General features: G+C 44.3%; 1 protein-coding gene across 1 annotated transcript in view; it reads left to right on the plus strand.

Moving 5' to 3' along the window:
- The first annotated feature begins 2993 nt into the window (after positions 1 to 2993).
- LOC112234337 (whirlin-like) overlaps positions 2994 to 15018 on the plus strand; it is a 124962-nt gene continuing 112937 nt past the window's right edge. The window contains exon 1 of the mRNA XM_042311732.1: positions 2994 to 3731. Within this exon, the coding sequence (XP_042167666.1) occupies positions 2994 to 3731 (738 nt within the window). The remainder of the gene's footprint in view (positions 3732 to 15018) is intronic.

A 15018-nucleotide genomic window follows, 5' to 3' on the forward strand; every position in this document is an offset into this window, starting at 1 on the left:
GGAAGGTAATTGAACTAGGAGTGAAAATAGCACACTGTTATGATAATATAGATTTTTTTTTGTTTTTAGATTGGCTGATGTTGCTTATTAATGGAGTCCATTCCAGTAGTATGGAGGGCATAAACAGTTTCCATTTGCACAAAACTGATGACTGGGGATAGGACTGAGTCATATTCAACTAAGCCTATTACATAAAGCACTTAAGTCTCTTTCTCAGTACAAAATTATTCAAATAATCAGGAACAGTTCTGTCTGCTATTTATATAATTTTTCATTCTCTCTATGTCATTCACAACTGCTGATAGCTAAAACCCCTTGACACACACACACACAGACACGCACACACGCACACACGCACACACACACGCGCACACAAGCAAGCACACACACACTGTCCCCGGTGCTGAATGTTATCTCATTTTCTGCAGCGCTCTCTCTTGCACACACACATACACACGCACACACACACTGAAGTCCATTCAGATGGCTCTGTCAGAAGGTTCTTGATTTTGCACCACACTATTGGTGGTGGCTTACAGTGGCCTCAATTATACTTTAATTGTCTGCCACTATGAACTATAGGATTAATATTTGTCTGTCGTTGCAATCGCAATGCGGAGTTTCTGCAGTAACATTGAAAATCAAGCTGATAGCCAAAGCCATTAGCTTGGCCGGTTCTGTGAGGGAAGAGACTTGTTAATTGCCTCTCTCTCTCATCTTTGCTTATTGTAGTGGAATTGTTCTTGTTTGTCACTCTTTCTCCACCTGATTGTGGATGCTCTGCTTTATAATAGTGTTTTACTTTGCTTTCCCTCAGCGATCGCCCCCAAACTCCTTTAATTAGCGCTATCAATCACTCCCACTCTCTTCCTCCCTCTCTCTCTCTCTCTCTCTCTTTGACCCGTACCCACAGCTCAGTTTAGTGGAGACAAGGACTCCATTCCTCATTATTCTTCACAGGTGAACCTTTACTGAGGCGGTTGGATCGCATCTCCCAGAGCCACTGGATGTCTCTCAGATGAGTATAATTGAACATGGCTGCGCTGATGTTTCATAAACAGATCTCACAGAGAGCACCTTTGGAAAGAGAAAATGACTTATTAACATGCTAATACCATGTTGATATGATGCACGGTGCAAAGTCCTGTTCTATTGACATTGCTATTGGACGATTCCTCTCTGGCAAACTTGGATGCATTCAGCAGGGCACAATGTTGTGGAGGACAGAAACGTGTGATTTCGAACAAACCTCTCTGAGTCTGACATGTAGAATCATGCCAGCTCTATTTGTGACACTTCTGTCTGCAATGTTTGCCTGCTGAACGCGACCCTGCTCTGCTGTCAGGTGGTTCACTTGTGTATTCGTTTACTATTTAACTCGTTGCTTTCTGTCCTATCAATCGACGCAGTGGACTGGCAGGCTGATTCTGTCCAACGATAATCCAGTGATAATCCAGTATCACAGATGGCCTATAATTAGACCAGCTAGATGTGATTTATCTGTAGATCTGTGCCTCCCGCCATGCTCCCCACTCAACAATAACAATGTCCATTCACTGATAACAATTTGTGACTAGAATTAGTTATATTGTTATATCTCTACTATCATATTGTTAACCATGGACAAACATTTTTACTATGAAAGATGTGTCATTCTTAGACTTTTTGGATGTGTCTATTCACAGGGAATGGAATACATTGTCTGTGCACTAAAGCCCACATAAATCAGATTGCTGTGGTAAAGCCAATTAAACAATCAGTCATTTCTTTGCTCAGTGCATATTGATGCCATGTGTATTCGCATCCTTATTATTATCGATGCATCTGTGCGTGCTTGCGTGCATAATGACTGCGTCAATCTGTAGTGCGCTTCAAATATTGAACTTTTCAATTAAGCTAAAAAGGTATCGCCAATTAGAGTTCTGTCTGCACTCGGTCGACCAGAGGAGTGTGTGTTGTTTGTTACCAAGCAACTTATTCACTCCACACAGTTGGCTGCGTCATTTCCTCCTGACAAGAGACTGGAGAGAGGGAGCGACACACTCTAGCAGCGTCTATATGCTCGGGAAGCTCGCGGAGACGCATCTGCAGTCTAGGTCAACGCAAGGCAGGATAAAAAATAAAGAGGGATATAAACAAAAAACTACCAGGATTTTTAAAACTCGGGATTACTTGAAAATGGCTGAATTGTCTATGCGTTATTTGTAACACTTTTAAAGCTCAGGCTGGATATATTTGGATAGACAACTCCACAATATGAACTTCGGTCGCCGATAAAGGAACCAAGCAAAATAACTACTTCTATCAAGAACATCGCGCGTATTATTTCCGAATCTTCCGCATACATAATGGTAGGCTTAAGTTTACCACTTGATATTCATAAGTAGTAGACATTTTTTATTTTGTTGCGCTCAAGCTTTTCTCTGGTGCCTGTTGACGAGGTGATATCTGTGGATACTGGAGAAGCAGCTCGCGGGCTACCTGATCTCTTCATGCACAAAAGCAAGACACGAGCTAATGACACAGAAGCTTGTCGTGCTCACCATTACGCTTTCTGGCAGAGTTGTGAGTTTTCTGACCAAGGTTCCGAAATGTTTCTTCTATGTGCATTAGTCTATTTCAGGTCCCTTTTTGACGCATGATTAGCCTAACTTATTACGCATTAGGCCTACTGAAGTTCTGATGTTAGGCTGTTATTAAACTGCAAATCTGTTGAATATGTCCTATAGTTTGTGTTTGAAATTATAACATTGAACTTAAGTTGTTTATTTCATTGCTCGAGGCTGCGTTCTAAAACTGTTGTAATTCAGCCGGTTGGCTAAGCCAGACCCAGGCTCAGACCTAGCCAATATGACTATTAGTGGAGTGGACGTCCTGCAGGAATCGCTATGCCACGCTCCGTTTTAAAGGAGCATAACCCAGCATTGTCAGCCCCTAATGCCCAAATGTCTCCCCGCTCCAGTGTTGCTGCGTGACCCAGTCACATGTCTAGAATGAGCACGGATCTAGAGCGTATGTCGCTCAACTCCTCCTCCGCCAACTCCGTGGCCTCGAGTGCCCGCACGCTGTCAGCCAATGTCAAGAAGCTGCACAACGCGCTCAACCTGCTGCTCAACGAATTGGAGCGGGAGCAGTTCATCCACTGCCTCAACGTGTACCACTCCAAGCGTAATGTCTACGACCTGGTTCAAACACTTAAAGTCATCCTCAATGCGCCCAGCAAACGCCAACTTCTGCCCATGCTACGACAGGTCATTCCCCGCTCAGACCAGCTTTTGTTTGACCAGCACACCTCGGAGGGCCTTTACTTGAAATCGGATATACTTGCCAGAAATGGGAGCGCAGAAGCGTTGGGCGAAGTTCCCAGTGGGAGTCCAACTCCTCCTGGGCATTTCTTGCCAACCCCTCCCGGATCACAAGTTGCGATGCGCGGCTCTCCGGATAGTTTCAGCACCAGCAGTGATGGGACAGCTCCCCTCGTCCCGCTGCTCGGGAGAGGCTTTCTGCACGAGCCTCCAGGAGAGGTTCGACAAGTGACCCTGAAACGGCACAAGAGCAACGAGGGCTTGGGTTTCAGTATCCGCGGAGGATCGGAGCACGGGGTCGGGATCTATGTGTCTCTGGTGGAGCCGGGATCCCTTGCCGAAAAGGAGGGACTAAGGATTGGGGATCAGATTATGAAAGTCAACAACACAGTGTTCGATAAAGTCACTCATGCTGAAGCAGTGAAGGTAAGTGGTTGTGTGGTAAAGTGTGTGTGTGTGTGTGTGTGTGTGTGTGTGTGTGTGATTGTGTGTGTGTGTGTGTGTGTGTGCCCAGCAATATATAGAATGTAATCACAATACAGAGTTAATACACACACACACACACACACACACACACACACACACACACACACACACACACACACACACACACACACACACACACACACACACACACACACACACACACACACACAGAGAGAAGAGATCGAAAGGAAATGATGCTGGTTTACAATGTTTTACTCCCACTGTACAGCCTACTAGCTCTCCTATGCTCCACTTTTTTAAAGTTCCCCTGAAGCTCTTAACTGAGCAGTCTGTCTTGGCTCTGCTTCTGGAGTCTGTGCCAGGGTGGGCCACACAGTCAGCGCTTAGAGCTTTTTTTAGGATCATCTTTTTCATGGCACGCTTGGCGGCGAGGAACAGCATCGTGACGGGAACAGTGTCGTAAATCCCGCCATCCCGCGGCCACGTCCAATTGGACGAAGCAGAGAGATGCAGAGAGAGAGAGAGAGAGAGACGCCTGTCTACCTACCGCCTCATCCGATTGATCTGAGTCTCTGACTCAGTGATGAAACAGAGAAGGCTGGAGATGAGATGACTTTCCCTTTGGCTAGACTCTCTCTCTCACTCTCTATACCAGGGCAGCGTACTCTTTTGCTGTTTAGGAATTAACAGAACTATCTGACTAGTGAAATTAAATACACCCTCTTACAGTTGTTCAGAGTTACTCCCCTGGGACTTCTGCTGTTGTCTGACCTGCCTGTGTGTGGATGGCTGGGGGATGGGGGGAACGGATATGTGGAGCGGTAAGGTGGAGGTAGTAGTTAACCCAGCTGCTGGTTTGGGGCCCACCAGGCATGCTGTTAACTGGTAAAGGCCCACCAGGCATGCTGTTAACTGGTAAAGGCCCACCAGGCATACTGTTAACTGGTAAAGGCCCACCAGGCATACTGTTAACTGGTAAAGGCCCACCAGGCATGCTGTTAACTGGTAAAGGCCCACCAGGCATGCTGTTAACTGGTAAAGGCCCACCAGGCATACTGTTAACTGGTAAAGGCCCTCCAGGCTTGCCGTACGTCAGGCCTCTCTTGGTCTCTGGGGGTCTTGTCAGTGATCATCAAAGATTGAACTTTCTCTAGCTGATGGTAAATTGTCATGGCCATGATGAACGTACAATTCCCTCTGGCTGAGCCTAGGGGCCTGTCTGTGTGTGGACTGCATGTGTGAGGAGCAGGCATGTACAGTAAAGCAGTAAGCAGGTACATGACTGAGAGTAAGGTCAACAGCAAGATTGGATTCTTAAGTAGATTTCTATCACTGTAGTAGTAGTTCTAATTCTTCTTCTTCTTCTTCTGTCCTGAGGTTCAAATGGCAAAGCGATGACAGTGTATTTATTGTAAGAGGACTTTTAGCGTGCTTCTGTTGCCTATTCCTTATAGGTCATGCTACACTATATGGTCATACTGAGGGGTCATAGCTCATATCTAAGAGACCGCAATTTGTAACAGAGGTCCACCTTTTAAAATAATTAAATGATCTGTCCAAAATTCACCGGTCCCTTGTCGAGAATACATTTTGCAGAATTGTAAACGTTGCAAAAACAGCACTGAGCTCTGTTCATGATTTACCGATATGGACATTGGCTGCAGCTCAACAACCCCTATGTTTTCTGCCCTAAATAATTGTGGTCCAATCCTGGCCAGGGTTTCCTGGCTCACCACTTGTTGTTTAAGTACAGGACCGGCTTCACTTTTGTAATGATGCAGGGGTGTGCCGTGCGTCATCCTCTCCACACAGATAGCTCAGAAGAGAGAAGAGACCAAAACAGAGTGCTGAGGCCAGCTGGGGTCTGCTGTGGTCACTTGGGTCCATTCCTTTTTTTAATGACGAAGTGAATTATTTATCAAATGCTTTAATTGCACAGGTGGAGAATAATTCCTCTTGTCTTTGTGTGGCTGTTCACCGGTTTGATTAATATTGAAATGTTTTCCCGGGGTGCGTTTGGAGGACGGGTTAAGAAGGAGAGCAGAATGAAGATTTCATCCCAAATGATACCCTATTTCCTATGTAGTGCATTACTTTTGACCAGGACCCATAGGGAATAGGGTGGCATTTGGGACACAGCCAAAGTCACATCCATCTCACTGATCCCAATTTATGCATTTACAGCCACGGGAGAAGATGGAGCTATCCTTCACACAATCTTTCAGCCATCATCTTTACCCTTTTTCTCATGTTTTCACTGTCGCTCATACTCAAACTCTTTCTTGTCATCTTTCTACTTCCCCATTTTCTCATCATAGACAGAAAACACATTCATCCCTCTCTTCCTGCCACCGGCTTATATTGGTCACATGCACGCAGGCCCGGTATATACACACACACACACACACACACACACACACACACACACACACACACACACACACACACACACACACACACACACACACACACACACACACACAGGCGGACTCTTTGTCAACATTCTTCATCCCCTGTCTGTCTTAAAGTACTGTTTGTATTCACCTCCAGTCTCTCCTGGGATCTTCCACAGCTGCCCTACCACATTGATTCTATTGTGGCTGTCTAATTGTTTTACAATGGACTGCAAGGTTGGGTCAGTTCACAGCCAAAGTGTCTCTAATCCATCACCTGGTCACACTTGTTCTCTACAGGCAGAGTATTGCTGGACAAGCCATTAATATCACCTATTCACTGCCCAGAGCTGTGGTCAGATATGTGCTGAAATATCACTCATTCTATTAGCGTCTGGCCTGTTCACTTATACTAACATTGATTTCAATGGAGACACTGGAGACCGCATTGGGTGCACCATTAAAGTGACAGTTCAATTGTCTGGGTGGTACATGGTTTAGGTGACACCATGAAAATGTAAGGCTAAACTCAGACAATTGAAATGCTGGTATGGGACTTCCAGCTTTATTACTTTAACTGTGTCCCAAATGGAACCCTGTTCCCTACTTAGTGCACAACTGGACTCTGGTCAAAACTAGTGCACGATGTTGAGATTAGGGTGCCATTTGGGACACAAACTGCATGATTTATTGTAGAGTACCTTGCCTCCTCAATGGACTCTGACACTGTTTACAATGTGTGTTGATCACTCTGGTCATAGACAGCACCCTTAGCATATGTCTGATTTCAGCTCCGATGGATTTACAGCTGAACTGGGCATGGGGGATTCTCCCAAAGGCCTTCTGCGTCCCAACTAACATCCTATTCCCTATGTAGTGCACTACTTTTGCTCTGATCAAAAGTATTGCACTATAAAGGGAATAGGGCACCATATGGGACACAGCCCCTCTCTCCTCCCAAGGTTACGTGGGAAGGGTGAGCCTCCGGTGGAGGTCTGAGGTGAATATTAAGTAGGATAACAGGATGGAGGGATGGAGGGATGGCTCTGTCTGGGCTATTTGGATTTTTGCTCAGTAGCTTTTGACAGGTATGTGTTTGATGTAGGATGGAGATTTACACAGGCGCGCTGACACAGCTGTGCTGACACAGACACGCACGTACACACGCACACACACAGTTGTGCCTTAGTTAGGGCTTAGTTATCCTGCAACGGAAAGGAAGACCACCCTGGCTGGTGTGTTGATAATCCTGTTTCTTTCACTGAGGATGAGAGAGGGAGACAATGAGGAGCGCATCAGGGGCTTTTCAGTAGTATCACACTGAAACATGTTGAGTGGAAATCCTTTTCCTTGGAGAAAAACACATACATACACTCTCTCTCTCACACATACTCTCTCTCTCTCACACACACACACACACACACACACACACACACACACACACACACACACACACACACACACACACACACACACACACACACACACACACACACACACACACACACACACAAACACGCTGCTGCTTACTGCCTGATGGGTGCCGCCAGCTAAAGATTTCCCTTCCAGAGGAGGAGGAGGAGGGGGGGTTTGTTAGAGTTGCAGAATGGGATAGGATTTGAATCATCTCAAGGTATAGGACTTGATGGAAAATTCTGAAGTTCTCGGATGTTTCACTGTGGTATACTCATGTTCAGGACCAGAAGTGATCCTAACCACAGAACAGGAAAAGTTACAGCATATGAAGACCCAGAGTTGTTCCCTGTCAGGTCAAAGACATAAGGAAGAAATGACTGGCCCGATTCACTTTCAATATCATTATCAATCTTTAATCATGTTCAATATTCATATATTTAACCAGGGTACGAATTATGTGGGAATCAGGGGGTGCTCAGCTCTCCTGAATGAGATATTAGCTCTCCTAAATGCAACAAAAATCTATCTTTGGGGGAGATTTCTAAATAATGCTAATTTAAGCATTCTCCTGTTTGTTTAAAATGCAGTGGTAAATATGTTTTACAGTGGTAAATATGTTTTACAGTGGTAAATATGTTTTACAGTGGTAAATATGTTTTACAGTGGTAAATATGTTTTACAGTGGTAAATATGTTTTACAGTGGTAAATATGAAAATAAAATAAAAGCCCCTCTTTCTGATGGTTTAAACCATATATTTCTACATGGCTGCACAAACCGTCTCCCTTTCCACGGCGCTGTTCACTCAGTAGTGCTGAATGTCGGCCTCCTGTAAACACAGATTTCCTTTGTACCTCCTCATTTTCACCATCTGTTTTCCATGCGTCCTTGATAAAAAAACAAAAAAACAATGCCTTTATTCCAATGCATTAGATTTATCTGTTGATGTATCATTGTTTGCTTCTGTCAGTCATCTGTTTAGAGCGCTCAGCCAAAAGAAGTCGACCGTTTATTTAGCTTCGTTGTTTTATATCGGTGTTTGTTTTTCTTTCCTCGATCAGCGCATGATGGTCGCCAATATCAATTGACAATTAGCCTACAGCTGGACACCAATGCGCATCCAATCCATCCAACATTAATGACAGTAGGCCTGTATTTGACTCTTTAGAAGCATTTGATTTTGTAACTGCATAGGACTACGTTATTGTGGATTTGTGTCCCCATGAGAACTGTTTTCACGGTGAAACATAATGAAACGTGACGTATAGTTACACTCACAGTGGACTTACCGCGATCTCACCGTTTCCAGAAAAAAAATTTTTTTTTTATTGAAAGTCTAGGGAGCGTAATATTTCTTTACCGCGACCTGATCACCGGTGATCAGAGTTTACCCACCAATTTTTTCGACCACTGGCTACCCGTAGGCCTATTTGAAGTTCATGGTAATAGGCCTACACATTGTAGCCTAGTGTAGCAAATGTACTGTTTATTTTTTATTTCACCTTTATTTAACCAGGTAAGCTAGTTGAGAACAAGTTCTCATTTACAACTGCGATTGTGTGTTAGTGTGACCATCCTGTTTTTCCCAGGACAACTTTCAGCCCCATTTCAGGTGTCACGACTTAATGAATGGCAATTAGCAAATTTCATTAGGCACACTTGTTGGTGTTTTGTAAACAGATGTCTATTTCCACTTCTACAATGCTGATTGGTTAAAACCGCATCCCAGACGTTGTCTATTCCACAAATTGCCACCGGCTAAATCTATGACGTTAAAATGCCTATTTACTCTGTTCCATCTGACTGGTCAATCCACTGTCTCATCAGCCCAGCCAAGCAATGTATAAACTTGATCTCCTCTTTAAAAAGCATCTAGACATGATCTCACTCTTATTTTAGACATTTAGTTTTACCAGCAGACCTTGCTGTCTGTCTGAGATTTGCAACATAGTTTATTGAACTAGGCAAGAACAAATTCTTATTTTCAATGACAGCAGTGGGTTTACTGCCTTGTTCAGGGGCAGGACAACAGATTTTTACCTTGTCAGCTCAGGGATTCGATCTGGCAATCTTTCGGTTACAAATCCAATGCTCTAACCACTAGGCTACCTGCCGCTCCATAGTAATGAGTGTATCGTGGCGAGACAGACAGGCAGGGTTTCTCCGACCGTCTAAATCATGAATAACCTGGCATCATTTTTATGTATATATACAAAGAAATGTCAATTGAAAAAATATAAAACAAAACGAAGTGCAGCTAGTTTGCAGTCTTTCCAGCTTCAGTTTGAAGTGATTGTGTTAGCTGTGTTGTTGGCTAGCTCTCTGAACAACAGTGTCCTGACGAATGAGCACATTTTCTATGCTCGGCGAAATCCCACCTCATTAGCTCATTGTTATGGATGTATCCAAATAAATGTCACTAAGAAACAACTTAAATGTATGCAGCTAAATCCTGGCGGCACTGTTTGACGTGACTGTAAATTAGCCATAGTTGGCTAGCTAGCAAATAAGGGATACGAACGTTACCAGCCAGTATGGCAATGGAACGTTTAGAACGTATCCATAGATACAGAACAAAAATACTGAACGACTGGGTCGGGTTCATAGATACAGAACAAAAAGACTGAACACCACCCGTGCCAATATATCCTCCAAACACCGACTTCTCTGGCATTATAACGTAATTATCAAATGGCGAGTGTAGGCTACATGCATTGCACTGTTTGGATCATTTTGGAGCAGATGAACATGCACACGTATCCTACATACATTTTTGTTGGGGTGTTTATGCCACATTAAAAGGTCATTCATTTTTACCATTAAATTACAACATTATTATTAGGCCCCCGAATGTCACGGTGTAATTCACACTCTGTAATTACCACAGTCAGTCTCTTTCAACTGCATGCAGTGTCAAGTCTGGTACAACATAGTGAGCTAATTGGTCACAAGTCGATTTTGCTAGTCCAGTTTTCAAGCTGTTTCATGTTGTAAATAGATAATGATTGGTCATATAGCTACAACAAGGATCTATCTACAGAGCATGACAGTATGAGAGCTTTTTCTTTGGCACCCTATTCCCTATATAGTGCACTACTTTTGATCAGGACCTATAGGCTAGTGCACTATGTAGGGAATATGGTGCCACTTGGGACACAGCCTTTATCGAGGGGATCCAGATGTCTTCTTTATCTCCAGGGTCACCTGGGAGAAGCTCTGTCTCTCTCTGGGTCATCTGATGCACGTCAGCATCGAGTCTCTTCTCTCCCACGTCATATGACCCTGGACACTGTCTGCCACCTCCCTCCCTCGCTACCATCTGTTGCATACAATATAATAACTCTCACTGGTACCTGTTATCACTACTGATATGCATGTACATATAAACCCACACACACACACACATATAAACCCACGCAACCACACACAAACAAACACATACCTGAGGAGAAGGTAAGGAGACACAGAATGAATGAGTGCCCTTTTCCTCCTCTGCATAAGATCTATGTGTACCACTGCTAACTAGGTGGGCATCTGCCTTGCTAATGAGTGTTCCTGGAAGGTATTGATTTTAACAGCCCGGATGCCCAGTCCGGTTCAGTCCCCTCTCCTTGAAGACGTCTGATAGGCTGTGTCCCCTGCTCAAGGCTTCCTGGGTCTGAATTATTGAACAAGAGCTAAGCTTCACCGTATTTTCTGTCTATGAAAGAGGGAAAGAGAAAGGGGTAGACAGAGAAAGAGAGGTTTCGTTTTCTTTCTCTGCTGCTCTTTGACAATCCTCTCTTCTCTTTCTGTAAATCTCTGTCTGTCTGTCTGTCTGTCTGTCTGTCTGTCTGTCTGTCTGTCTGTCTGTCTGTCTGTCTGTCTGTCTGTCTGTCTGTCTGTCTGTCTGTCTGTCTGTCTGTCTGTCTGTCCTGCCTGCCTGCCTGCCTGTCTGTCCTGTCTGTCTGTCTGTCTGTCTGTCTGTCTGTCTGTCTGTCTGTCTGTCTGTCTGTCTGTCTGTCTGTCTGTGTTTGCCTGTCTGCCATTTCTACTGTTGATCAGAGAGCACAGGATACAACAGGTGTAATACAGTACAGCGAAATTCTTACTTGTGAGTTCTTTCCCAACAGTGCAGTAATAAAACAAATAATATAGATAATAAAACATCTCATAAAAACACACAAGAGAAACCGGAGAATGCAAGCATATACAGGTCAGTGCCTGTCCCATACTCAATGTGTCCCATACTCAAAGGAGTACAGGAAGTGGTGGTAGGTATGTACTGTACATAAAAAGTGACTGGTAGGATAAATACACTACCCTTCAAAAGTTTGTGGTCACTTAGAAATGTCCTTGTTTTTGAAAGAAAATAACATCAAATTGATCATAAATACAGTGTAGACACTGTTAATGTTATAAATGATTTGTGTAGCTGGAAACTGCAAATTTTTAATGGAATATCTACATAGGCGTGCAGAGGCCCATTATCAGCAAACATCACTCCTGTGTTCCAATAGCACGTTGTGTTAGCTAATCCAAGTTTATAATTTTAAAAGGCTTACTGATCATTAGAAAACCCTTTTGTAATTATGTTAGCACAGCTGAAAACTGTTTTGCTGATTAAAGAAGCAACAAAATGGTCTTTCTTTAGACTAGCAGATTATAGGAAGAAAGGGTCCAGATTGTCTAGCCCAGCTAATTTGTAGGAATCCAGATTCTGCAGCTATTCCAGGACATCAGCTGTCTGGATTTGGGTGATGGAGAAGCGGGGGGCTTTGTCCAGTTGCTGCAGGGGGTGCAGAGCTGTTGGCCGGGGTTGGGGTAGCCAGGTGGAAAGTGTGGCCAGCCGTAGAGATATGCTTATTAAAATTCTCGATTATCGTGGATTTATCGGTAGTGACAGTGTTTCCTAGCCTCAGTGCAGTGGGCAGCTGATAGGAAGTGCTCTTATTCTCCATGGACTTTACAGTGTCCCAAAACTTTTTGGAATTATTGCTGCAGATGCAAATTTCTGTTTGAAAAAGCTAGCCTTTGCATCCTAACTGACTGTGAATATTGGTTCCTGACTTCCCTGAAAAGTTGCATATCGCGGGGACTATTCGAAGCTAGTGCAGTGCGCCACAGGATATATACAACATCCGCATCGAGTTAAAGGCTAGAGCTGTCGCTTTCAAGGAACCGGAGACTAATCCGGACGCTTATAAGAAATCCCGCTATGCCCTCAGACGAACCATCAAACAAGCAAAGCGTCAATACAAGATTAAGATTGAATCCTACTACACCGACTCTGATGCTCATCGGATGTGTCAGGGCTTGTAAACAATTACCGACTACAAAGGGAAATCCAGACGCGAGCTGCCCAGTGACGCGAGCCTACCAGACGAGATAAATGCATTTCATGCTCGCATCGAGGCAAGCAACAATGAAGCATGCACAAGAGCACCAGCTGTTCTGGATAACAGTGTGATAACACTCTCGGTAGCACTCTGACTGGCAGCTAAGATACGGCACCACATGGCGTAATTAAAACTTCAAGCAATGGCGTAATTCTGTGACAGCTAAAATAAACCATGTGGCTTGACATTTGAATTATTACCATGGTAATAATTCAAATGTCAAGCCACATGGTGTAATTCTGTAACTGCAGTCACGCCACAGGTTTCATTTGGAGATTCGGTTGATATAGCAGCAGCATAAGGGGTGAGTGGATGTGTATGGGTGGGTGCATGTGTGTTGCGTCAGTAATGAGTGTGTATGTGAGTTTGTGTGTGTGTGTGTAAGAGTCTCAGTGTAGGTATGTGTACCTCTGTGGATAGAGACCTGTGGATGAACATAGAGTCGAGAATAACCGTGGGAGAGGAAGGGCAGTAGTTGGTAGCCATTTAACAGTCTTATGGTCAGGGGCTAGAAGTTATCTCGTTCTGCCTGCTGGATGGGAGCAGAGAGAACAGTCCAAGGCTCGGTGGCTGGAGTCTTTGGCTAAATTGCCATTCTCAGACACCACCTGGCATGAATGTCCTGGATAACAGGGAGCCTGCTCGTGAGGTGCTGGGCCATCTGCACCAGCCTCTGTAGGATCTTAAAGTCAAGGGTGGTCCAGTTGCCATACCAGAAGGTGATACAACCGGTCAGGATGCTCTCGATGGTGCACCTGTAAAAGTCCCTGAGGATCTGAGGGGCCATGACAAAAAGTTTCAGCCTCCCGAGGGAGAGGAGGCGTTGACGTGCCTTCTTCACGACTTCTTCACGACCGTCACCACTTGAGGTCGGCCCGTCAGGAAGTCCAGGATTCAGTTGCAGGGGGAGGTGTTCAGTCCCAGGGTCCCAAGCTTGGTGACGAGCTTGGAGAGGACTATGGTGTTGAACCCTGAGCTGCATTCGGTACATGCATTCCGCTGCAATACAAACCATTAAGCTTTGGGGGTCATTGGATGAATTTGCCTTCTTTGATTGTATTTTTCATATTGCTCCTGGAACAGTGTCAGCTCTTAAATTCTGTTAACTTTCCCCAAATTTCCCATGTTCTCCAGATATTCCAGTTGGAAGAATCCTGGTGTGTGTGTTGTTCAATTGCGTAACACGCTCTGCAGGTGTGGCTACCTTGCACTCTGAATACGTGTTATTCAACCACGCGTAAAGGTGGTGGAATTATTAGGGGATTAAGTCAAGGTCAGAATACGGCGTATCTGTAGACACACCTTCCTTTATACGATCTCCACCCCAAAGGAATAGCGGGTGAATAGCATGCTATTCTCATACTAAAGTTTAAGGTTAGAATACACACAGAGAGAAAAATGCATAAAAACGAAATTACGTTCCATTTACACGGCCTAAACTTGGGTCAGAATCGGGCCCTGGTTGAATTGGAATTTTAGTTTACTTCCTGAATTGATTGCCTTCCATTCTGACATGACCTCTGCATGGCCTCTGGAAAGTCGGATTGGATCAGACCTGTGGACATATGCATGCGGGTGTGCATGTTTGCATTTGTGTGGGAATCTGTGCTAGATTATGATAGTCACTCAACTGACCCAGGTGTCCTTCAGAATACAGGGTCACAGCCACAGCATAGCCATGAAGGCTAGACATATTGTCTCTAGGTGAAATGACAGGCTTATTCTACGGCTGCTTCCCAAATGGCACCCTAATCCATATAGTGCACTACTTTTAACCAGAGCACTATGGGGCTTATGGGGCACATTAGGGAATAGGCTGCCATTTTGGACACTGAGTGTATATTAATGAAACGTTGTTGGCGTCTCATGCTTCATTGTCCTCCAAATGCAATTGTATCCATTAAGCCATTCTGGTAGCCAGAAGCTATGATAATCGCCTATTGGGGCCAATTCTGGCCACATTATTTTACCTCCTATTGTTTTGTATCCCTTGTTATATTAGATCAGGGAGGCACATTCACGGTTATGCTATTACCAATTGTGGTCAAATGAAGACAAAATTTCCCTCCAAATGAAAATG

The sequence above is a fragment of the Oncorhynchus tshawytscha genome, linkage group LG33 (genome assembly GCF_018296145.1).
Source record: "Oncorhynchus tshawytscha isolate Ot180627B linkage group LG33, Otsh_v2.0, whole genome shotgun sequence".
Classification (NCBI taxonomy): domain Eukaryota; kingdom Metazoa; phylum Chordata; class Actinopteri; order Salmoniformes; family Salmonidae; genus Oncorhynchus; species Oncorhynchus tshawytscha.